Source organism: Oryctolagus cuniculus, chromosome 11 (assembly GCF_964237555.1).
Source record: "Oryctolagus cuniculus chromosome 11, mOryCun1.1, whole genome shotgun sequence".
Taxonomy (NCBI): domain Eukaryota; kingdom Metazoa; phylum Chordata; class Mammalia; order Lagomorpha; family Leporidae; genus Oryctolagus; species Oryctolagus cuniculus.
In genome coordinates this window covers 21,445,949-21,469,737 of record NC_091442.1, presented here as the reverse complement: position 1 = coordinate 21,469,737, position 23,789 = coordinate 21,445,949, and the positions used below count along the sequence as shown (strand labels likewise).

General features: G+C 43.5%; 1 protein-coding gene across 6 annotated transcripts in view; it reads right to left on the bottom strand.

The window, feature by feature from the left end:
• RBL1 (RB transcriptional corepressor like 1) overlaps nucleotides 1-23,789 on the bottom strand; it is a 73,231-nt gene that overhangs the window by 13,223 nt on the left and 36,219 nt on the right. For all 6 annotated transcript variants that reach the window (XR_011379923.1, XR_011379924.1, XM_051846114.2 and 3 more), the window contains 5 exons: nucleotides 21,961-22,227; nucleotides 19,690-19,901; nucleotides 13,887-14,063; nucleotides 10,801-10,872; nucleotides 8,480-8,570 (listed from right to left, as the gene is read on the bottom strand). Coding sequence is in view for 4 of the 6 variants with exons in the window: in XM_051846114.2 (XP_051702074.2) it covers nucleotides 8,480-8,570; nucleotides 10,801-10,872; nucleotides 13,887-14,063; nucleotides 19,690-19,901; nucleotides 21,961-22,227 (819 nt within the window). In the remaining 2 variants the exon portion in view is untranslated. The remainder of the gene's footprint in view (nucleotides 1-8,479; nucleotides 8,571-10,800; nucleotides 10,873-13,886; nucleotides 14,064-19,689; nucleotides 19,902-21,960; nucleotides 22,228-23,789) is intronic.

Genomic DNA, 23,789 nt, shown 5'->3' with positions numbered 1-23,789 from the left:
CCAGCTGTTCTACTTCTGATCCAGCTCCCTGCTAAAGCTCTTGGGAAAGCAGGAAATGGCCCAAGTCCTGGGTCCCTGCACCCATGTGGGAGATCTGAATAAAGCTTCAGATTGGCTCAGCCCTGGCTATTGCTGCCATTTGGGGAGTCAGACAGTGGATGGAAGATCTTTCTATATCTTTCCCTCTCCCTCTCTGTAACTCTGCATTTCAAATAAATAAATTAAATAAATCTTAATAAAATAATTTCTTAGACAGAAACTATGGTCTCCATATTTCTTTGTTATGCCTATTCTAGTTGTTAATATTCCTTTTTTTTTTTTTTTTTGACAGGCAGAGTGGACAGTGAGAGAGAGAGACAGAGAGAAAGGTCTTCCTTTTGCTGTTGGTTCACCCTCCAATGGCTGCCGCGGCCGGCACACCGCGCTGATCCAATGGCAGGAGCCAGGTGCTTCTCCTGGTCTCCCATGGGGTGCAGGGCCCAAGCGCTTGGGCCATCCTCCACTGCACTCCCTGGCCACAGCAGAGAGCTGGCCTGGAAGAGGGGCAACCGGGACAGAATTTGGCGCCCTGACCGGGACTAGAACCCGGTGTGCCGGCGCCACAAGGCAGAGGATTAGCCTAGTGAGCTGTGGCACCGGCCAAATATTCCTTTAAAAATGTATTTACTTATTTATTTTAGAGGCAGAGAGAGAGAGAGAGAGAGAGCACTAGCTCCCATCCATTGGTTTATGGCATAAATGTCCACAATGGCTGGAGTTGGGCCAGGTCAAAGTCAAGAGCCAAGAATGCAACCCAGGTCTCCCATGTGGGGGTGGGGAACCCAATCACTTGAGCCATCACTAGTGCCCTCTAGGGTCTCCACTGGCTTGACGCTGGAGTCAGAAGCCAGAATTGGGAGTTGAATCCAGACATCCTGATTGAAGATGTGGGCATCTTAACCACTAGGCTAAACATCTGCTCCCTAGTTGTTAATCTTTACTTAAGGTAAAGAGCTATACTTTGTTTGCATGAACTGAACATTTAACACTCTCTTGGACCTTACATTTCTAACTAAACATAATTTTAATTAGTCATATTTTCATTTCAAAATAGAAAGATGTCTACGTAGGAGATCTCTACCTTCCCACCTCATTAAAGATCCTATCATTTTGAAAGTAAGGCCTCACCAGGTCTAATAATTATCTTATAGATACACTTCAAGAGACAGAAATTATGGAAGACAGGAGACAGAATATAATCAAGGTTTTGCCTGTAGGGTGCTTTAATTGTCACAAATCTCTTTCCCATCAGAAGGTAGTGACCTCTGTTTAATAAAATTTAAAATGCATGCTACACACTTGATACATAATGAACTACTGAACTATTATGATTTTATAATTCTCCCTATGCTGTCACAAATAAATGTCTTTTTGATTACTATATATCATTGTCAAGCAATTAAAATATCATCTTATAAAGCCCATCCGAGAATGTCACAAGGCCTTAGGAGAATGGAGATATTATCTGCAGAGCTCCAGAAAGACATGTTAACTTTCTTAGCCTGAGTCCTTGGCTTGACAATTTGGTAAGGCTTTCAAGCACAAGTGGGAAGGGAGAAGGCAAATTACCCCAGGGCTGCGGGTGACCGAGATGGTTTTATATGCTAAGGCAATACATGTGCATGTCCATCCAAGGGAAGAGACACTGAAGAGAGCAGTAGATAACCATTTCTTGAGGAAACTGGTTTCCCAAGTAAGGCATACTCAGATTGTCTGGGAGGCACACACAGATGAAACCTCCATCCATCACTCCTACAGGAGCTGCTCAATGAATGTGGTCCTCAGAGGGAGCACTCCTCATTACATTGTGATCCTTACTTAAAAATAGAGAGGGTAAAGAAGCCAAATTATTTTAAGATGAAAGAATACCAGAATTTATTTAAGAAAGAAAGAGTCAGGCTAAGATATAATGGGCTTGACAAGCACAGTAGCATTCCCTGCAATAGCATTTGGTATTTATTTCGCATTTCTCCCATTGCATCTTCCCTCATCCTTTTTAGCTCTGCATCATAACAGCATACGGGAAATATTTCAGATTAGCTTTCTGATTGAGAGAGCAGTGGCATTTAGTTCAGTTTACAGAAAAGTCACTGGCTGCAGATCAATTAAAAACTTCAGTGTTGGGGCAGGCATTGTGGAGCAGTGGGTAAAGTCACCACCTGTGATGCTGCATCCTGGGTGCAAGTTCGAGTATCAACCACTTCCAATCCAGCTCCCTGCTAATGCTCCTGGGAAAGCAGCACAGGATAGCCCAAGTACTTGGGTCCTTGCACCCATGTGAAAAACCTCAATGAAATTCCTGGCTCCTGGCTTTGGCCTGGCCCAGACTCAACCATTGAGGCCATCTGGGAGGTGAACCAGCAGATGGAAGATCTGTCTCTCACTCTCTCTCTGTAATTCTGCCTTTCAAATAAATAAATCTTAATAAGAAATCTTCAGTGTTTTTATACCATTTGAGTGGTATTTTGATAGTTTCTTGTGAACTCTAAAAGTATAATTGAAAAATAAATAAAAATGTGGTATACTTAAATTCCTGTACTTAAATTATCTGGTGATTACAACAAGGATATAGTGTAAATAAAGTCATCTAACTATCAATCTGAATTTACCAAATTTATGCATCTCATATGAAAACAGAATTTCTGTCCCTTTAGAACATTCTAACCTTTTGTTTTCTCATGGGAGAGAGGAAAGCTAGTTTTTGAGATTTAAAGGATTGGGGCCGGTGCTGTGGCTCAGCAGGTGAGGACACAGCTTGCAGTGCCAGCATTCCAAATGGGCACCAGTTCAAGTCCCGGCTGCTCCAATTCCAATCCAGCTCTCTGCTGTGGCCTGGGAAAGCAGTGGAGGATGGCCCAAGTGCTAGGGCGCCTGCACCCACGCAGGTAACCCAGAGGAGGCTCCTGGCTCCAGATTGGCACAGCTCCGGCTGTTGCAGCCAGTTGGGGAGTGAACCAGCGGATGGAAGACTGACCTCTCTCTCTGTCTCTCCTTCCCTCTGTATGTAACTCTGACTTTGAAATAAATAAATAAATAAATAAATCCTTTAAAAAAAGATCTAAAGGATTTTACATCAAGTAAAGAATGTGGCCTTGGGGCCGGCACTGTGGCACAGTGGGTAGAGCTGCCGCCTGAGGCACCAGCATTCCACATGGGCATTGGTTCAGGTCCTGGCTGCTCTACTTCCCATCCAGCTCCCTGCAAACGCATCTGGGATAGCAGCAGCAGATGACCCAAGTGCTTGGACCCCTGTATGCATGTGAGGGACATAGAAGCTCCTGGCTCCTGGCTTCGGATCAGCCCACCTCCAGCCATAGTAGCCATTATTAGTTTATATAAAGGGGAAAGAAAGGACATTTAAAAAATGTGATAGTGAAGCCAGCACTGTGTTGTGGCAAGTAAAGCTACCTTCTGAGGCGCTGGCATCCCATATGGGCGTTTGTCTGGGTCCCGCTTGCATCAGCTCCCTGTTATTGTGCCTGGGAAAGCAGTGGAAGATGGCCCAAGTGTTTGGGCCCCTGTATCCATGCGGGAGATCCAGAAAAAGCTCCTGGCCCCTGATTAGTCCAGCACTGGCCATTGTGGCCATCTGGGGACTCAACCAATGGATGGGAGATCTCTCTTTTTTTTTTTTTAAAGATTTTTTTTTAATTTGAAAGACAGAGTTACAGAGAGAGTTAGAGACAGAGAGAGAGGTCTTCCATCCACTGGTTCACTCCCCAGATCACTGCAATGGCCGGAGCTGTGCTGATCCGAAGCCAGGAGCCAGGAGCCCCTGCACCCACGTGGGAGATCCGGAAGAAGCTCCTGGCTCCTGGCTTCACATCGGTGCAGCTCTGGCCATTGCAGCCATCTGGGGGGTGAACCAGCGGATGGAAGACCTCTCTCTCTCTCTGTGTAGCTATTTCAAATAAATAATCTTAAAAAAAATTTATTTATTTGAGAAGCAGAGTTACATCAGAGAAAGTGAGAGACAGAGAGGGAGAGGTCTACCATTTACTGGTCCACTTCCCAGATGGCTGCAATGGCTGGAGCTGGGCCTGATCCGAATCAAGAAGCCAGGATGCAGGGACGCAAGGACTTGGGCCATCTTCCACTGCTTTCCCAGGCTATTAGCAGGGAGCTAATTAGATAGGGAATGGGGCAGCCAGGAGTTGAATCGGCACTCGTATGGGATGCTGGCACTGCAGGCAGAGGCTCGACCTACTAGTCCATAGCATCGGCCCTGGGCTTCACTCTTAGGGATACCCTAAAGCTAAAAATTCTGGGAATCAGGACTGACACTGTGGCATGTAAATCCACTGCCTGCAGTGCCAGCATCCCATATGGCCCAAGTTCTTGAGCCCTGCACCTGCATAGGAGAGACCCGGAGGAGGCCCTGGCTCCTAGATTCTGGCTTTGGATCAGGGCAGCTCCAGCCATTGTGGCCAACTGGGCAGTGAACCAGTGGATGGATGACCTCTCCCTCTCTCTCTGCCTCTCCTCTTCCTCTCTATGTAACTCTTTCAAAGAAATAAATAAATCTTTTTTTTAAAAACATTCTGGGAATTCCTGTGTCTAGCTCTGAATTGTAATGCATGTTCTTTGGCTGATGCTGGCTTTAAAGCATCTGGAATCTTAGCACATGTTCCCAGCAAGTCTTTTACGTAAGGTGGTGGTGGACATAGAGCCAAGGCTCTGCATTAATTGCACAGGATACATGCATTATGTATGCTTTTGAAACTGATTATTTTACATCTAATTATGAATTTGTTTAAAGAACCAGAATTGTGATTCTCAAGGTGGGGTTTTGGTGTGTCTAAGTCTAGGTCATAGCATCTAGCCACAGCTTGGGAACTTGAACAAATCTTATCTGAATATAGACTTGTCTCACAGTATTTTCCTCCATACCTTTCTCTCTTTTGAAGTGCCAGAATTCCCAAGTCCATTATCAATGGATACCCTCCCTACCTTGTGCCATCACCATTGTATAGGATATTTAAGAATGTTTTGTTTGCTTATCTGCTAATAAATATCTTTTTTTTTTTTTGAATGGCAGAGTTAGACAGTGAGAGAGTAAAACAGAGAAAGGTCTTCCTTCCGTTGGTTAACCCCCAAAAATGGCCGCTACGACCGGTGCACTGCGCTGATCCGAAGCCAGGAGCCAGATGCTTCTTCCTGGTCTCCCATATGGGTGCAGGGCCCAAGGACTTGGGCCATCCTCCACTGCACTCCCTGGCCACAGCAGAGAGCTGGCCTGGAAGAGGGGCAACTGGGACAGAATCCCCGACTGGGACTAGAACCCGGGGTGCTGGTGCCGCAGGCAGAGGATCAGCCTAGTGAGCCACAGCACCAGTCAATAAATACCTTCTTAATAAATGCATATACAATAGTGTTTGATCTGAAACCTTAGGTTGTAAAGGAAGTAGCTAACCCTGACCCACCTCAAACTTCTTTGGCTGATAAAGAAATCATGAGGGCAGACATTTGATGCAGTCATTAAGACATCTTTGGGATACCTGCATGCTATGTTGAGTGTCCTGGCTTCATCCTGATTCCAGCTTCCTGCTAATGAGCACCCTGGGAGGCAGCTTTCATGGTTCAAGTAGTTGGGTGCTTGTGGCTAACATAACTGTTGACCCAGATTGAGTTCCAGGCTCCTGGCTGTGGCCTGGCCCATCCCTGGCTATTTTAGAAAATTGAAACAGAGATGGGGGGCGGAGGGTACAGGGGATGGGGAAGGAAAGAGAAGAAATAAATCATGATCTATTACATTTTGCTTATTTCTACTCTCTAGAACTTCACTGATTCCTATGTCTCAGACACTTGCTGGTAGGTTTTTAGTTTCTCACAGAGAAAATACAAACCAGGCAAGGATTCCAAAGATTCTCAGCTATCCTCCAATGCTTCATTATTTACTTTATTTTAAAAAAGATTTATTTATCTGAAAGGCAGAGTAACAGACAGGAGAGAGGGAAGGCGAGATAAAGAAAGGGAGAGAAAATCCTCTATCTACTGGTTCATTTCTCAAATGGCTCCAACAGCTGGGTCTGGGCCAGGCTGAAGTCAGGTGCCTAAATCTCTCAAGTACCTGGGCCATCTTCCATTACTTTCCCTGGTGCATTAGCAGGGAGCTGAATCAGCTGGGACTCGAATCAGTGCTCACAGGGGATGCTGGCATTGCAGGTGGTGGCTTAACCTGTTGTGCCATGAAGCTGTCCCCTGATGCCTTGCTTTGTAGTGACAGAAAAATCACCTTGGTTAGGTAAACAACATGTAGAAACAAAATGTAGAAAAGAGCTTTTTGGTATTTTGTCAGATTTACTGTCATAAATTTTTTTTTTTTTGACAGGCAGAGTGGACAGTGAGAGAGAGAGACAGAGAGAAAGGTCTTCCTTTTGCTGTTGGTTCACCCTTCAATGGCTGCCAGCGGCCGGCGCACTGCGCTGATCCGATGGCAGGAGCCAGGTACTTATCCTGGTCTCCCATGGGGTGCAGGGTCCAAGTACTTGGGACATCCTCCACTGCACTCCCTGGCCACAGCAGAGAGCTGGCCTGGAAGAGGGGCAACCGGGACAGAATCCGGCGCCCTGACCGGGACTAGAACCCGGGGTGCCGGCGCCGCAAGGTGGAGGATTAGCCTAGTGAGCCACAGCACCAGCCATAAATGCTTCTTTATTACATCAGGAATTATATACCTAAAAAAAATTGAATTTGGCCTATGAATCTTAAATGAGGTCAGATTCTAAAACATCACAAAAGGATTTTTTTTTTTGCCAGGCAGTCAGACAGTGAGAGAGACAGAGTTATAGACCGTGAGAGAGACAGAGAGAAAGGTCTTCCTTCCGTTGGTTCACCCCCCTAATGGCCGCCATGGCCAGCACCGCACTGATCCGAAGCCAGGAGCCAGGCGCTTACTCCTGGTCTCCCATGTGGGTGCAGGGACCCAAGTACTTGGGCCATCCTCCGCTGTTCTCCTGGGCCACAGCAAAGAGCTGGACTGGAAGAGGAGCAACTGGGACTAGTACCTGAAGCCCCAATAGGGACTAGAATCTGGGGTGTCGGTGCTGCAAGCGGAGGATTACCCTAGTGAGTGATGGCGCCGGTCCCACAAAAGGATTTTTTTGGTGACATCTTAAAAGCTTAGATACCAGCAGACATCATAATGATCATGGATTCTTGTGTCATTAAAAAAAATTATCTGAGCCAGGGAATTTTCTCTAAGAATTTAGCCTAAGGACATGGACCAAAGATTAAGCTATAAGGAAACAACCAAAATAGCCCACAATGTAGGATTAAATAAATCAAAGAGGCACGTGAACATAATCCTTCAGTTTTTCTTTCATTGGTCAAATGACGACTAGTGTCTGAATTCTCAGCATGATGGTGGCAACAGGGAGCAGCTCGCCTGTGGTGGCAGAATCTCACACACAGGCATTATGAACAGGATATTTCTTTGGCTTCTCAGCAAGATAACTAACAGTCATCTTGCTTTTCCTGACATTCATATTTTCCAATTATATTTTTTGTGTGTTTTATTAACATGTTATAAATAGAAAATTTCTTCTCAAACATAATTAGCAGAGAACAACTGGTTGGCACACTGCCTGTAGGGAGGCACTAGCCCCATCCTTATCTCAAATTTCTCTCTTTTTTGACAGGCAGAGTTAGACAGTGAGAGAGAGAGAGAGAGAGAGAGAGAGAAGGTCTTCTTTTTCCGTTGGTACACCCAACAAATGACCACTACGGCTGATGCACTGCGCCAATCTGAAGCCAGGAGCCAGGTACTTTTTCCTGGTCTCCCATGCAGGTGCAGGGCCCAAGGACTTGGGCCATCCTCCACTGCCCTCCCGGGCCACAGCAGAGAGCTGGACTGGAAGAGGGGCAACCGGGACAGAACTGGCACCCCAACTGGGACTAGAACCTGGAGTGTCGGCGCCATAGGTGGAGGATTAGCTTAGTGAGCCATGTTACCTGCTCAAATTTCTTTTTTTTTTTTTTTTTTTTTTTTGGACAGGCAGAGTAGATAGTGAGAGACAGGGAGAAGGGTCTTCCCTATTGCCATTGGTTCACCCTCCAATGGCCGCTGCGGCTGGCGCGCTGCGGCCAGCGCACCGCGCTGATCCAAAGGCAGGAGCCAGGTGCTTCTCCTGGTCTCCCATGGGGTGCAGGGCCCAAGCACTTGGGCCATCCTCCACTGCACTCCCTGGCCACAGCAGAGAGCTGGCCTGGAAGAGGGGCAACCGGGACAGAATCCGGTGCCCCGACCGGGACTAGAACCCGGTGTGCCGGCGCCGCTAGGTGGAGGATTAGCCTAGTGAGCCACGGCGCCGGCTTCAAATTTATTTCTTTTCAAAACATGTATGCCTTGATCACCTCACCTATGTCAATGACACCATGTTGCTTGAAGCTCATTGTATTCTGTACAATTATAATCAAAATTTCAAATTGGATAGCTTACCACCATCTGCCATTTCAAAATCACCATTTATGTTTTTATGATATGTCACAACTTCTCTTGGAATACTTTTCAGCAAAACACTTCTGTATACCTACAATCCGGAGAGGGAAAAAAAGGACTGCTAAGTCACAAGTTAAGCAAAATCACAGGAAGAACAAAATATCAAGCCAGTAAGAAATACCTCTATGAGTGATAATGAAGGGTAAGATGGTATTAGCTCTGATAATTGTAGATTATGGCAAACATTATAGAAGAGGGGATACTGAAGCAGAGCCTGTCACCTAAAATGTGCCATCTTAGTTTACAAAACAGAAGAACTAAGTCATAATTAAAGATTGATGAATAGCTCAGGGATTTGAACTCACTTCTGCCTTTAGCCCATTCTCATGTCCTTTTAGATGGATAAAAACTTTCTCTCTCCCTGTCCATAGTAAACTCTTTCCTACCTCCAAGGCAGGTGGGAAGGCATGACCCAGTCTCCTTTGTGCTATAGGTTATTGGTATTGAAAGGATATTTAGGAAGTAGTGGCTTGGCTCATTTTTTTTTTTTAAAGGTTTGCTTGTTTATGTATAATCACAATTGACAGTGCTCTAACAGTAACCCACAGCTATGTTCTAATAGTCATCAAGTCCTACAAAAACAAACACAAGCCTTTACAGTAATTAAATCAATACAGAACTAAAGCTTTTACAGCTTTTTAAATGAGATTGTTTACTAAGGTTCTTTTCTCCTCTTTTCTCCTCTTTTCCCTCTCCTCTCCTCTCCTCTCCTCTTCTTTTCTTTTCTTTTCTCCAACAAAATGCCCTGAGATAAGGCCGCATGCTTACCTTAAAGGTCTGACCCATTTATTCATGCAACAAAATTACAGTCCTCACCCTCCCTCTACTCACCTTTCAGACAAAAATGCAGAGCTATTTACAATCAGGAAGAAATATGCTCTTGGTCAATTGACCTTGCGAGAAAGACTGGCTTATTTCCAAATGGATAAGAACACTCAAGTGTTCAGCCAGAGCCCAACCCTGACCAACTGACTCACATCAGAGGCCGGCAGGGACAGGACAGGATGTCTTGAGCTCTGACTCCCTACCTCGGTGCCTATGAAATCCATGCTGCATGTTAGCATTCAGGGCCCTTTGACACTACCCAAAATCCTTCCAGTCCCACCATCCTCTGCCAGCCCGCCATCTTGGCATCACTCAGGACACATCAGGGAGTCTGATTTGCATTTACAATGTGAACCATGGAACACTGCCCTTTCCCTGCCTACAAACCACCCTCCTCTACATGCCGCCCTGTGCTGGTCCAGCCTGTTTCCGGAGATTTGACCTTGGCAGTGGACAGTGTCAGCCAACAACAGCAGGGCCAGATGGGCTGCAGAGGCAGTATAATTGTTGGCTCATTTTTGACCTACATTAACCTCATCTTAATGATCTTTAGGGACGCTACCTCTCTAGGCTCTGTTCTTGAGGAATTTTCCTGAAGAGGCCAAGAAACATTTAGTTTGACATAGGACACAAATACCTTCGTTCTTCAAATGTCTCTGTATTGCTCAATATCGATGTATTTGGGCACTTAAATATAAGAGAGAAGCTATTTGTGGGACTCTCTTACAAGGCAGGATAACTACCAGCTCCAATTCTCTTTTGGTTTATGATATGAGCCATCACCTCTCTCTTTCTGTCTAGCAACTTCCGGGCTAGAGAAGAGGCTATTATGCTTCCCAAGAGCAGAGCAATTAGGTTCTTCAGTGGCCAAACCCTTAAGGCAACTCACTCATGTTCTTTAGTGACAATATCTAGTTAACATTAACTGCTTACTGGGTGCCAGGCCACTATGCCACCATTTTATATTTCCATGATTCGAAGTTTTACAGAATTCTCACCAAGGCTATTACATGTTACCAAAAATGCTTAACACCTATTCAAAGATGCAAACATTGAATTATCAGTAGAGGGCAAAAGTAGAAGTTAATAATAATATTAAATGGATTTAAACATTATTAGGAAATGAAGTCTCATACAATATTTTATGTGTGCGTGTGTGTATCTTTCACTAGATTGTCCAGTGAAAAATTTCTTCATTCTACATGTGGCACGGCAGAACTTGTAAGTTCACAGGTGAGTCACAGATGGCCAGATTATCTGACTTCTATTGAAACTTTTCTTTAATGAAACTGTCTCTGGAGTTTAGTGATATTTATTATACCAGAAAAATCCAAAATACAGTAAAACTGTAAGAGAGGTTTACCTTTTATATAACTTGTCAGCAGAAAAATAGTATAAATCTATTTTTAGGTAGTAGAAAAAATAAAGTAACTCACATGACTATTAGCTTGGGGCTGATTCCTATAACTTTTCATTATTTCCTGAAAAGTTCTTTCTTCTTTTGTTACCTAAGGAAAATAAAAACTATATTTATCAACTGCTTTTGAAAGAAATATGGCTCCGAACAAAAACTTCAATTATAGGTTGGCACTGAGAGCAGCGTTGCAGAACGCCATTACCCCAGGGCAGTTCATGACTAAAAACCACTAACATTTATGATTTCCCCACCTTTAAAGTTCAGGCCTTGTGTTCTATGGGGACTCAGTTAATAGTTTCATTAATCTAAAAGCACTGAGATTGCTACAGAATAACTCTACTGAAAATGTATTTCTTTATAAAAAGAATGATGTAAGAAAACTCAGACCTGCTCAGTCTCCTACAGCATTCAGTTTTATTACTTTTAAGTACCTATTCAAAAGTAAATTAACCACATAGTAAAGGGCAGAAAATGTCTTGTGGTAATTCACAATAAAACGTCAGTTATCATAGGATTAGGTTTTTAATATTTCAGAACAGACCATAGGGTTTCTAATGTTTAAGAAGAAATCACAGTGGTGGCCAAAAAGAAAAATGGATTAGCACTCCAAAGAGGAATCCCTTCTGGTTTATCAGTTATCATAAATTTCACTTAAATCATGCCTTTTCTCGGCTTTATCATCCATGAACACCGAATCTGTTCTCTATATAACGATGAACTAGAGATGGCAAGGCCTGGGGCCTGTGTGGTGGTGTACGGGATTAAGCCGCCACCTTTAATATTGGTTTGAGTCCCAGCTGTTCCATTTCTGATCCAGCTCCCTGTTAATGTGCCTGGGAAAGCAGCAGAAGATGGCCCAAGTGCTTGGGCACCTGCCACCCATGTGGGGGACCCAGATGGAATTTAAGACTCCAGGCTTTGGTCTGGTACAGCCCCAATAGTTGTGGCCAACTGGGGAGTGAACCAGTGGAAGGAAGTTCTCTCTTACTCTGTAATACTAACTTTCAAAATAAATTAATAAACCTTAAAAAAAAAAAAGAAGGGCTGGCGCTGTGGCTCACTAGGCTAATCCTCCACCTTGCGGTGCCGGCACACCGGGTTCTAGTCCCGGTCGGGGCGCCGGATTCTGTCCCGGTTGCCCCTCTTCCAGGCCAGCTCTCTGCTGTGGCCAGGGAGTGCAGTGGAGGATGGCCCAGGTGCTTGGGTCCTGCACCTGCATGGGAGACCAGGATAAGTACCTGGCTCCTGCCATTGGATCAGCGCGGTGCACCAGCTGCAGCGCGCCAGCCGCAGCGGCCATTGGAGGGTGAACCAACGGCAAAGGAAGACCTTTCTCTCTGTCTCTCTCTCTCACTGTCCACTCTGCCTGTCAAGAAAAAAAAAAAAAAAAAAAAAGAAAGGCAAGGCTTGAATTCTGACCATTTTATGGAAAACACAAATGATTAGTTAGTAAAATTTATTTAGATTTAGTTTGAAGACAGTAGAAGATGGCCCGAGTACTTAGTCCCTTGCAAACCTCAGGGGCGACCCAAAGGAAGCTCCTGGCTCCTGGCTTTGGATCAGTCCAGCTCCAGCTGTTGTGGCCATCTGGGGAGTGAACCAGCGGATGGAAGACACCCCTCCCATCACCTCTCTATAACTCTGCCTTCAGAAACCTAAAAAAATATTTAAAAAAAGAAATCCAGTTTGTGATATAAAAAAAATTTAAAAAGACCTATTTTGTATAGAGATTTTAAAGAATCACTGTGGGGACAGGGGGAGAAGGGGCAGGGCAGTCACAAAAGAATCTGAAAACATTCCCTTTGTGTCAAAAAGCCTAAAAGTCAGGTTTTAACTGTATACATCTGCCAGGACTGCCAGTTTGGCTTGTACTGTCAAGACAAAAGTCATAAATAATTGCTTTGGCTATATAAGAGTTGTTAAAATAAGCAAAATACGCTATTTTATAACTTAAAACATGCTGTAGCAACTAGAAAATAAGATGCTCTAGAGAGGCACTGCAAGATGACAGGGTAGAGGAGCTATTTTATGGCAGTTATGAATATGGGGGTCCTAGGTTGTCTATGGCCAAATTACCATCAGCTTTGGGTCTCAGTCATTGTTAGGATCATGTTTTTGATTAAAAAAAAAATAGATATTTATTTGAGAGGCAGAGAGAGAGAGAGAGGACATGCACTTCCATTTCCCCATTTGCTGTCCACTCCCCAAATACCAACAAAGGCCAGGACTGAGCTGAGCTGAAGCTGGAGGCCAGGAACTCAATCCAGGTCTCCCAAGCGGCAGGAACCAATCACCTGCGCCCTCACCACGGCCTGCCTGGGTCTGCATCAGCAGGAGCTGGAGCCAGACATTGAACCTTGATATTCTGATATGGGACCAGAACATCTTTTTTTTTTTTTTTAAAGATTTGTTTATTTATTTGAAAGGCAGAGTTACAGAGAGGGAGAGACAGAGAGAGATCTTCTATCCAATGGTTCACTCCCCAAATGGCTGCAAAGGCCACGGCTGAGCCACACCAAAGCCAAGAACTAGGAGCCAGGAACCAGAAGCTTCTTCCAGGTCTACCACATGGTTGCAGGAGGCCCAAGTACTTGGGCCATCTTCTGCTGTTTTCCCAGGTGCATTAGCAGAGAGCTGGATAGGAATTAGAGTAGCTGGAGACTTCAACTAGCACCTATATGGGATGCCAGCACTGCAGACAGTGGCTTAACTGGCTATCTGATAGCGTCAGCCACATGATGAGGACATCTTCACAGGCATTTTAATCCCTAGGCCAAATGCCTATCTGCTATGATCATTTTAAAATTACCAGATCAGAAATGTAACTGTTTGCATTAAATAGTGTGGAAAGACACCTTACTAGAAACAGTCTCTAAGACCTCTTCCAACTCTACAATCAATGTATTCTTGTGAGTGGGAGAGCTGATTATGACGGAATTAACGAGTTGTAAAGAACACACACAATATCTTGCTATTACTACTCAATAGCAGTGGACACTATTTTCTGGAGTCCTTAAGTCTAACTAAGGATCAAGTTCAAAAGTCTTTCTCTCATGTTACAAATAGGGTAACTAGAGCAAAGACCTCCCTCAATGGATACATTACCTTTGCCATGATGTAAAAGGCACAGAGGAGGAGCTGATCCAAATGCCTGTCTCTCATTAGATCAGGGCAGTGAACTAAAGTGAATTCAAAACATGTCCATATCTTCCTTCGTAATTCATTTGAAACATCCAGCTTCAAACATAAATCACGTAAGCGTACACTTGCCAGATGATAGACCTAAGATGGAAGACAAGCACATTCATGCAAACACTCAAGTAAATCATTTTCAAATTTTTATGCTTTACTATGAACATGGGATTTTAGGCCAAGATTAAATAATACCCTGGCTGTTGATACATAGAATTTCTCTTCCATAGTACTACTTCATTATTATTGCAGAAGAATACAGATTAAAGCAAAATTCTCTTTGGAAAACCAAAGAATTTTTTTAAAAAATATTTATTTATTTATTTGAAAGTCAGAGTTACACAGAGAGAGGAGAGGCGCAGAGAGAGGTCTTTTGTCCAATGGTTCACTCCCCAGATGGCTGCAAAGGCCAGAGCTGCGCCGATCTGAAGCCAGGAGCCAGGAGTGCGGGTCCAGGGGCCCAAAGACTTGGGCCATTTTCCACTGCTTTCCCAGGCCATAGCAGAGAGCTGGATCGGAAATGGAGCAGCCAGGTCTTGCACTTCCACCAATATGGGATGCCGGCGCTTCAGGCTAGGGCGTTAACCTGCTGCACCACAGTTCCAGCCCCCTGTTGTTTTTATAGAACATTTTTGTTTCTCTGGTTTTTTGTTGTTATAAAGTACACATTAGATTAAATTCAGTTCAGTGTCCTGAAACTTTAATCTAATGTGTACTTTATAACAACAAAAAACCAGAGAAACAAAAATGTTCTATAGAAATGGAAAGGAAGAGACAGAGATCTTTCCTCCACTGCTTCACTCCCAAAACGGCCACAATGACTGTAGCTGGGCCAGGCGGAGGAGGCCAGGGGCCTGGGACTTCACCCAGGTCTCCTATGTGGATACAGAGACCCAAGTACTTGGGCCATCTCCACTGCTTTCCCAGGCACATCAGTAGGGAGCCAAACAGGAAGTGCAGCAGCCAGGACTCAAAATGGCACCCATATGGGGTGCAGCCACCACTGCTGTGCCGTAACATGGGCTCCAGCAGCACAAACTTTAATCCAGGCCCACCAGTAGGGGATTTAGTCATCCAAAGGGTGTCTTAACTGTTCCATGCAACGCTCACTCTTAGCGTCCTGCGTTTTAAACAGACCTTAAGTAGTCACAAGTGGTGGCTGGGGATTGAGATAAGGAGAGAAGGCAATGAAAGGTGGGGAAAGCACAGACTTGTTCCCCGATCAAAGCAGCCCTGCTTTTATACGTTTTGTTTATACTTCCAGGGACTATTTCCAAGAAGAGCTTTCTTACAAACTAAAATTCCTTGGAAAATTACTATCTCCAGCTCATAAATGTGAGGAAAAGAAATGTTATAGTTAAAAGCAATGGAAGAAAAAGAATAGCTGTAGAAAGTAGGCTGTCTTCCAATATCTGGTCTCTTTTGCAATAATGAAACTCTAGATATTTAGTACTGACTTCCTGTAAAAAAACACACTTGTTTCTTGAAAAATTCTAGAGTGGCTCTACAACTAAGTGAAACAAGCTGCCTGGTGTATACAACTTGTGGAGCGGATTCTAAGAGTGAGGGGTGCTCTTCTTTCTGCTGGCTAGAATACAGATGTATCCAGAGTAGAGCAGTTATCTTGGTCAGTTAGAAACCTACTGAGGATAACCAAACATCTATAGTAGCAATCTGGGTTTGTAGTGACAGTGGTAACCATAGAAGTCCCAGACTAACAACACATACTTTACATGAGAAAAATATATTTCTATCTTGTTTAAGTAAGTGATACTGTTTTCACAGTTAAACTTAAACCTCATAAATAAACAGATGACCATTGTGCCCAAGATCACATTTTAGAGGTAATCTCAAAGAGGTAGGGTTGAACAGAAAATAATCTTCACATTTTATCTTAACAAACAACTGCCAAATTTAGACTCTGGGTAAGATGTTCTATGACAGCAAGTCACAAAAGAAAAGAGAAAAACATGACTGAGTATAAATTTAGAGTTATTTAGCACGGAGGAAAAAAATAGAACTTAAAACATTATGGGAGGGGCTGGTGCTGTGGTGTAGTAGACTAAAGCCACTGCCTGCAGTGTCAGCATCCCATATGGGTGCCAGTTCAAGACCCAGTGGCTCCACTTCCAGTTTAGCTCCTTGCTAATGCACCTGGGAAAGCAGCAGAAGATAGCCCAAGTGCTTGGGCCCCTGCATCCACTTGGGAGACCTGGGTGAAGCTCCTGACTCCTGACTTTGGCCTGGCCCAGCCCAGACCTTTGTGGCCATCTAAGTAATCGATCAGTGGATAGGAGATCTCTCTCTCCCTCTCTCTATAACTCTTTCAAATAAATAAATAAATCTTTAAAAAAAAAAAAACAGCACTAGCACCACTATATTCCTAAAGCTGTACCTGTGAAATCCGTATTTATTAAATAAAAGCTTTCTTTTGTGAAGATTATTTATTTATTTGACAGGTAGAGTTACAGACAGTGAGAGAGAGAGAGACAGAGAGAAAGGTCTTCCTTCCATTGGTTCACTCTCCAAATGGCCGCAACGGCCGGAGCTGTGCCAATATGAAGGCAGGAGCCAGGAGTTTCCTCCTGGTCTCCCATGAGGTGCAGGGACCCAAGCACTTTGGGCCACCCCCCACTGCTATCTCAGGCTACAGCAGAGCTGGATTGGAAGAGGAGCAACTGGGACTAGAACTGGCGCCTATATGGGATGCCAGTGCCGCAGGCGGAGGATTAACCTAGTGCGCTTCGGCACCGGCCCCAAAAGCTTTCTAAAAAATAATACTAGCACACCAAATTCAAGAGCATATTAAGATTATTATACTCCCTGACCAAGCAGAATTTATTGCTAGAGGGTAAAGATAATTTAGGAAAGGAACAATTAATCTCTTTAATACACTGTAATAACAGAAGAAGGAAAGAAAACCTACATAATCATTTCAAGTGATAGAGAAAAAGCATTTCACAAGTCAATACTCTTTCACGATAAAAACATTCATCAAGCTAGGAACAGAAGGAAACTGCCTCGTGATAATAAAGGATATATATGAAGACATAGCTAATATTTTAAAAATGAAAGACTGAAATCTTTTCTTCTAAGATCAGGAACAAGAAAAGGGTGCTTGCTTTCTCATCTGTTTTTTGTTTGTTTGTTTGTTTTTTGGTAAGATGTATTTATTTATTTGAAAGTCACAGGCCCAGTGCTGTGGCATAGCAGATAAAGCTGCCACCTGCAGTGCGGGCATTCCGTATGGGCGCCAGTTTGAGTCCCGGCTGCTCCAATTCTGATCCAGTTCTCTGCTATGGCCTCAGAAAGCAGTAGAAGATGGCTCAAGTCCTTGGGCCCCTGCACCCAAGTGGGAGACTTGGAAGAAGCTCCTGGCTCCTGACTTCGGAGAGTGAACCAGTGGATGGAAGACCTCTCTGCCTCTCTGTTAACTCTGCCTTCAAATAAATAAATACATCTTTTAAAAAAAAAAAAAAAAAAAAAGGAAGTCACAGTTAAAGAGAGTGAGAAACAGAGGAAGAGAGATAGAGAGAGTTTTTCCATTCACTGGTTCACTCCCCAAATGGCTGCAATAGCTAGGGTTGGGTCATGTTGAAGCCAGGAGCCAAGAGCTTCTTGTGGGTCTCCCATGTGGATGCAGGGGCCCAAGTACTTGGGCCATCCTCCGCTGCTTTCTCATGCATATTAGCAGAGCTAGATCAGAAATGGAGCAGCCAGGAGTTGAACTGGGCACCACATGGGATGCCATCACTGCAGGCAGCAGCTTTACCCACTACTCCACAGCATCGACCCCTCTCATCACTTCTATTCAACATAGTAAAGTCCTAATAAGAGCAATTAAGGCAGGAAAAAGAAACAAACCCGAAATCTCTCAAGAGCTCATAAAACATGGTAAAATAAATATATGAATTCAACAGAGTTGCAGGAATCAAAATCAGTACACAAACAACATCTGTGTTCCTATACAGTAACAATGAACAGCTTAAGAATGAAATTAAGAAAACAATTCCATTTATGATAGCATCTAAGAGAATATTTATGAATAAACTAGGGACGTTTCTTGCAAACGTCCTTCTTATAAACTGAAAATTACAAAATGTTGGTAAAAGAAATTAAAGGAAACACAAGTAAATGGAAAGACACTGCATACTCACAGACTAGATTTTAAGATGCCAATGCTACCAAAACCAATCTACACATTCAATGCAATCTCTATCAAAATCCCAGCAATGATTTTGCAGAAAAATATCCTAACACTCATGTGGAATCCCAAGAAACCCTGAATAGCCAAAACAATCTTGAAAAAAAAAATTGGAGGTATCACACTTCCTGATTTAAAAATTTTTTATAAAGCTTTGGTGATCAAAACAGGGTGGTACTGGCATAAGACAGATGTATGTATAGAACGAATAGAATAAAAAGGCCCAGAAATGAAACCTCATATGTATGATGAAAAGATTTTCAACAAGAATTCTAGGATCATTCATTCAATAGGAAAAGGACAGTCTTTTCAACAAATGGTGCTGAGAAAACTGGCTATCCATTTGCAAAGTTAGGGAAAGAGACCCATATGGAATACAACATAAAAATTAACTCAAGGGGCCGATGCTTAGGCATGGCAGGTTGCTGCAGTACCAGCATCCCATATAGTTACCAGTTCAAGTCCTGGCTACTCTGCTTCTGATCCAGCTCCCTACTAGTGTGCCTGAGAAAGCAGTGGTGATGGCCCAAGTCCTGTGGCCCCTTCGCCCATGTGGGAGATCAGAAAGAAGCTTCCAGCCCCTGTCTTTAGAACAGCCCAGCTCCGGAAGTTGTGTCCTTTTGGGGAGTAAACCAGCAGATGGAGATCGATTTCTCTCCCTCAAATAAATAAGTCTTAAAAAAATTAACTCAAAATGGACCTACCTGTAAGAACTAAAATTTTAACACTTTTAAATTTAGCCTGGCTCAGCCCCAGGGGCCGGCACTGTGGTATAGCGGGTAAAGCCATTGCCTAGGGTGCTGGCATCTCATATGGGCACCAGTTCGAGTCTCAGCTGCTCCACTTCTGATCTGGCTCTCTGCTATGGCCTGGAAAAGCAGAAGATGGCCCAAGTCCTTGGGCCCCTGCACCCACGTGGGAGACCTGGAGGAAGCTCCTGGCTCCTGGCTTTGGGTTAGCGCAGCTCTGCTGGCTGTTGCAGCCAACTGGGGAGTGAACCAGTGGATAGAAGACCTCTCTCTGTCTCTACCTCTCTCTGTAACTCTTTCAAATAAATAAAAATAAATCTTTAAAAGGGGGGGAGAATCCTGACACATGTCATGACATGGATGAACCTAGAAGACATGGTAAGTGAAGTAAGCAAGACACAAAAAAACGAACAAATATTGTGATTTCACTCCTATGAGGTAACTCAAGTAGTCAAACTCATACAAACAGGAGTAGAACAGTGTTTGCCTGGAGCTGGTAGAAGGAAGAATGGGGGATTACTATTTAATGGGTGCGGAATTTCAAAATGGGAAGATGAAAGGTTCTGAAGATCGATAGTGTTGATGGCTACATAACAATGAGGAATCTATTTAATGCCATTGGACACTTAATAAGAGGTTAAAATAGTAAATTTTATGCTATGTATTATCTTACAAAAGAGAAAAAAAGGACCAAACCTGTTCTATGTTACTCAATCTCTCTGGCAGTGATTGAGCTGTTTAAAGACAGTATAAAAACACATACCTTTCTGTAAAACAGTGCTAAGGACCCAGTTCTCTTTGGCTTGCTCATTCCAGCCAGAGGCACTTCTTGGGCTTTAGTTAGATGGCTCTGTTTTGGAGAAGCACCAATTAACGACTGAGCAGTAAGCGACACAGGACTCTCAACTGTGGACTCCTGAGTTGTGTTCATGGAAATAGGTATCAGTGTGATCTCACCAGCATCATTTGCAATACCTGAATGTACAAGCAAGAGTTCTGTTTTAGAAATAAGCTGCATGTGTCCTGGTTATCAATACACACACACACACACACACATCTCTGTATGTAATTAAAGAGGAAGGCTACAAAATAGTAACTCTAGATTATGACTGAATTCTTGTTTTCTGTTTCTTCCATGAAATAGGAATACTTTTTTGATATTTTTATAGTTAGACCTTGTATGCACTGGTTCTCTCCCTAAATGGCGGGCAATAGGCAGGCAGAAATCAGGAGTTTAGAACTTGATCTGGGTCCTTCATGGGGATGACAGGGGTTCAAGCACTTGGACTGTCTTCTGCTGTTTTCTCAGTTGAATTAGCAGAAAGCTGGACTGGAAGTGGAGCAGCCAGGACTCTATTTGCTGCTCATATGGGATGCCAGTATTGTAGGTGGCAGCTTAACCCACTGTGCCACAAAGCCCAGCCCTGTAATTTAATTTATTTTTCAAAAAGCAAATTGTTTTGTTATGAGCAATAAAAATATTTTTAATCAAAACACAAAATTTTTGGGGTAGGCATTAGTTTCTGGTGGGTTAAGCTGCTTGTGATCCCATACTGGAAGGCTGATTGGAGTGACGGCTACTCTGCTTGTGATCCAGCTTCCTGTTAATGTGCCTGGGAAGACAGCAGATCACGGCCAAAGTGCTTGGGTCCCTGCTACTCATGTGGGAGACCAGAATGCTGTTATACGTTTCTGCATTCAGGATGCTCCAGCCTTGGCTGTGAAGGGCCCCTGGGAAACAAACCAGCAGATGGAAAATCTGCCACTCTGCTTTTCAAATAAATAAATGTCATTTGTTGGATTTTTTTTTTTTTTTTTTGACAGGCAGAGTTAGACAGTGAGAGAGAAAGAGAAACAGAGAGAAACGTCTTCCTTTTTCCGTTGGTTCACCCCCAAAATGGCCACTACAGCCAGCGCACTGCGCAGATCCGAAGCCAGGAGCCAGGTGGTTCTCCTGGTCTCCCATGCGGGTGCAGGGCCCAAGCACTTGGGCCATCCTCCACTGCATTCCCGGGCTACAGCAGAGAGCTGGACTGGAAAAGGAGCAACCAGGACAGAACCAGCACCCCAACTGGGACTAGAACCCGGGGAGCTGGCGCTGCAGGCGGGGGATTAGCCAAGTGAGCTGTCGCGCCAGCCAATGTCGTTTTAAAACTAGAAAATTCTTGCTCAACACTCTTATTTGGAAAGCGCAAATGAGAAAATAAATCCTACCAAAGAAGGTTATACATTTACAAAATGAAAAACTCTCAAAACAGTATAGGCTCAAAACAAAATGCAGAGTAAGAAGGATTTTGGGGGCAGTGAACTCTGTATGATACTATAATCGTAGAAATACATAATTACACATTCATAAAATGTGCAATTTATAAAAGAATAACAGAAAAAATGATCCTTGGTGATGCTGCTATGGTATAGGAGGTTAAGCCTCCATCTGTGCTGCCGGTTTGTGTCCCAGGTGCTCCTCTTCCGATCCAGCTCTCTGCTATAGCCTGGGAAAGCAGCAGAAGATGGTCCAAGTGCTTGGGCCCCTGCACCCACATGGGAAACCCGAAAGAAGCTCTTGGCTTCAGATCGGTCCAGCTCCAACAGCTGCGGACATTTAGGGAGTGAAACAGTGGACGGAAGACCTTTTTCTCTGTCTCTGTAACTCTACCTCTAAAATAAATAAATAAACAGATAAAGAAATAATCTAAAAAAAAAGTGATCCCTAATATAAACCATGGGTATTGGGCTCTGAGGTATCAATATAGGTTAATCAATTACAATAAATGTACAACTCTGATATGGGATATTGATGATGCAGTGGGCTGTGTGTATGTCTGGGGGAGAGGTGACAGGAGTATATAAGAAATCTCTGTATCCTCTTCTCAACTTTTGCTGTGAATCTAAAACTGCTCTAATTTTAAAAAATAAAACAAGAAAAAGTATAGGTTCAAGAAAAAATAACACCACATGATCCAATCCAATAAGACATCTGGGAAATTTTTATCCAAATTCAAAAATATGTGAAATAAATGCATTAAAATGTTACCATGCATTGGAATTGTAACTTTATGTGCTATTGTGCCTGTTCCTGTGGCTGTGGCCATTGTCAGAAGAGTCTGTCCCGGGGAAATAGATATGTTTTCAGCTGTAATGCTTGAAGAAGGAGCAATTTTCAGTTTGGTTCCTTCTGTTAGGATCTTATCCATAAGGATTTCCTTTGGGGAGTCATCTCCAAAAAGTCGTCTCTTAGCACTCCCTGCAGCAGGAGAACTGTAGCGTTCGTGGACAGAAATCGGAGACAATGGTTGCACATCTAATAAAGAGAAAAATAAATTTAAAACAGAATGCATTCTAAAATACATGTACATACTCATTCATATGCTACATGCTAGGGACCTAGCATTGAATAATATGGCCTGTGTCCTCATGGAATATCAAATAGAGGCATGAAATAAGTCATGACAATAAAATATGAAAATTATGATGTCTAATATTCCTTGGTTCTGGAACCTCTGCCTATACTGAAAGAACAAAGCATGAAAAATAAAAAAGATGGGAAGTAGAATAATATGAAAACTAAATTGATGTCTAATTAGCTTCTATCTCTCAATTACATGTTAAATAGCACATGAGCAAGGAAGTAAGCTCAAAATTCAGTGATTTGGGCCACAATTTTGCCTCCTTCAGAAAATCTGCACTCTGGGCCTGGCGCTGTGGTGTAACGGGTTAAGCCACCACCTGCAGTGCTGGCATTCTATATGGGCATGAGTTTGAGTCCCGGCTGCTCCACTTCCCATCCAGCTTTCTGCTATGGCCTGGGAAAGCAGTACAAGATGGCCCAAGTGCTTGGGAACCTGAACCTGCGTGGCAGACCTGGCAGAAGCTCCTGGCTCCTGGTTTTGGATCGGCCCAGCTCCAGCCACTGCAGCCATTTGAGGAGTGAACCAGTAGATGGAAGACTTCTCTCTCTCTCTCTCTCTCTCTCTCTCTGCCTCTGCCTCTCTGTGAAACTTTGCTTTTCAAATAATAAATAAATAAACATTTAAAAAAAAAAAAGAAAAAAGAAGCTCTGCACTCTAACCACTTTTAGGCAATGGCTGTGGCTTTCTGATTTAGTGGACACAGAACCATCTTTGCTAAGTCTATCAGAAGGAACAAGCGTGAATAAAGTGACACTCTGCTTAACTTGCCTTAATCTAAGGGGTGGCAACCATGTGTTGATCAAAACAAAAATAAAGGTTATGGATGACACCTCTCCTCCCTCTGTCTGAGGACCTGCTGCTTTCCACTCCTTTCCCACTAGGTTCACACGTTCTCTAGCCCCTTACAACCCTGTATCTTTTCCCACAATTCTTCCCACTTCCCTTAACTGTTTCTTTCAGGTACATAAATAATGTTTCTAAAGTGAAAGCATTTCACTACTGATTTTATATTCACTAGATAATTTGTTATTAACCTATTTTCAAAACATACTTAAATGGTATAAAAATTACCTCTGGCAGGAATGGGGACTGAGTCTAGCTGTTAGGATACTCACATTCCATATCAGAATACCTGGGTTCGATCTCAGGCTCTGGCCCGACTCCAGCTTCCTGACAACCAAGGCCTTTAAAGGCAGCAATTATAGCTCAAGTAACTGATTTCTGCCACCTACGTGGGTGAACTGGATGTGTTCCTGGCTCTTGACTCTGGCCTGGCTCAACCTCAGTAGTTATGGGCATTTGGGGAGGCAACCAGTGGAAAGGAGCTTTCTGTCTCCCTGCCTTTCAAATACATCAATAAATACATTTTAAAAAATTAATCCTGTTGGGGCCAACGCTGTGGCATAGGGTGTAGGACTGCCACCTGAAGTGCCGGCACCCCATATGGGCACCG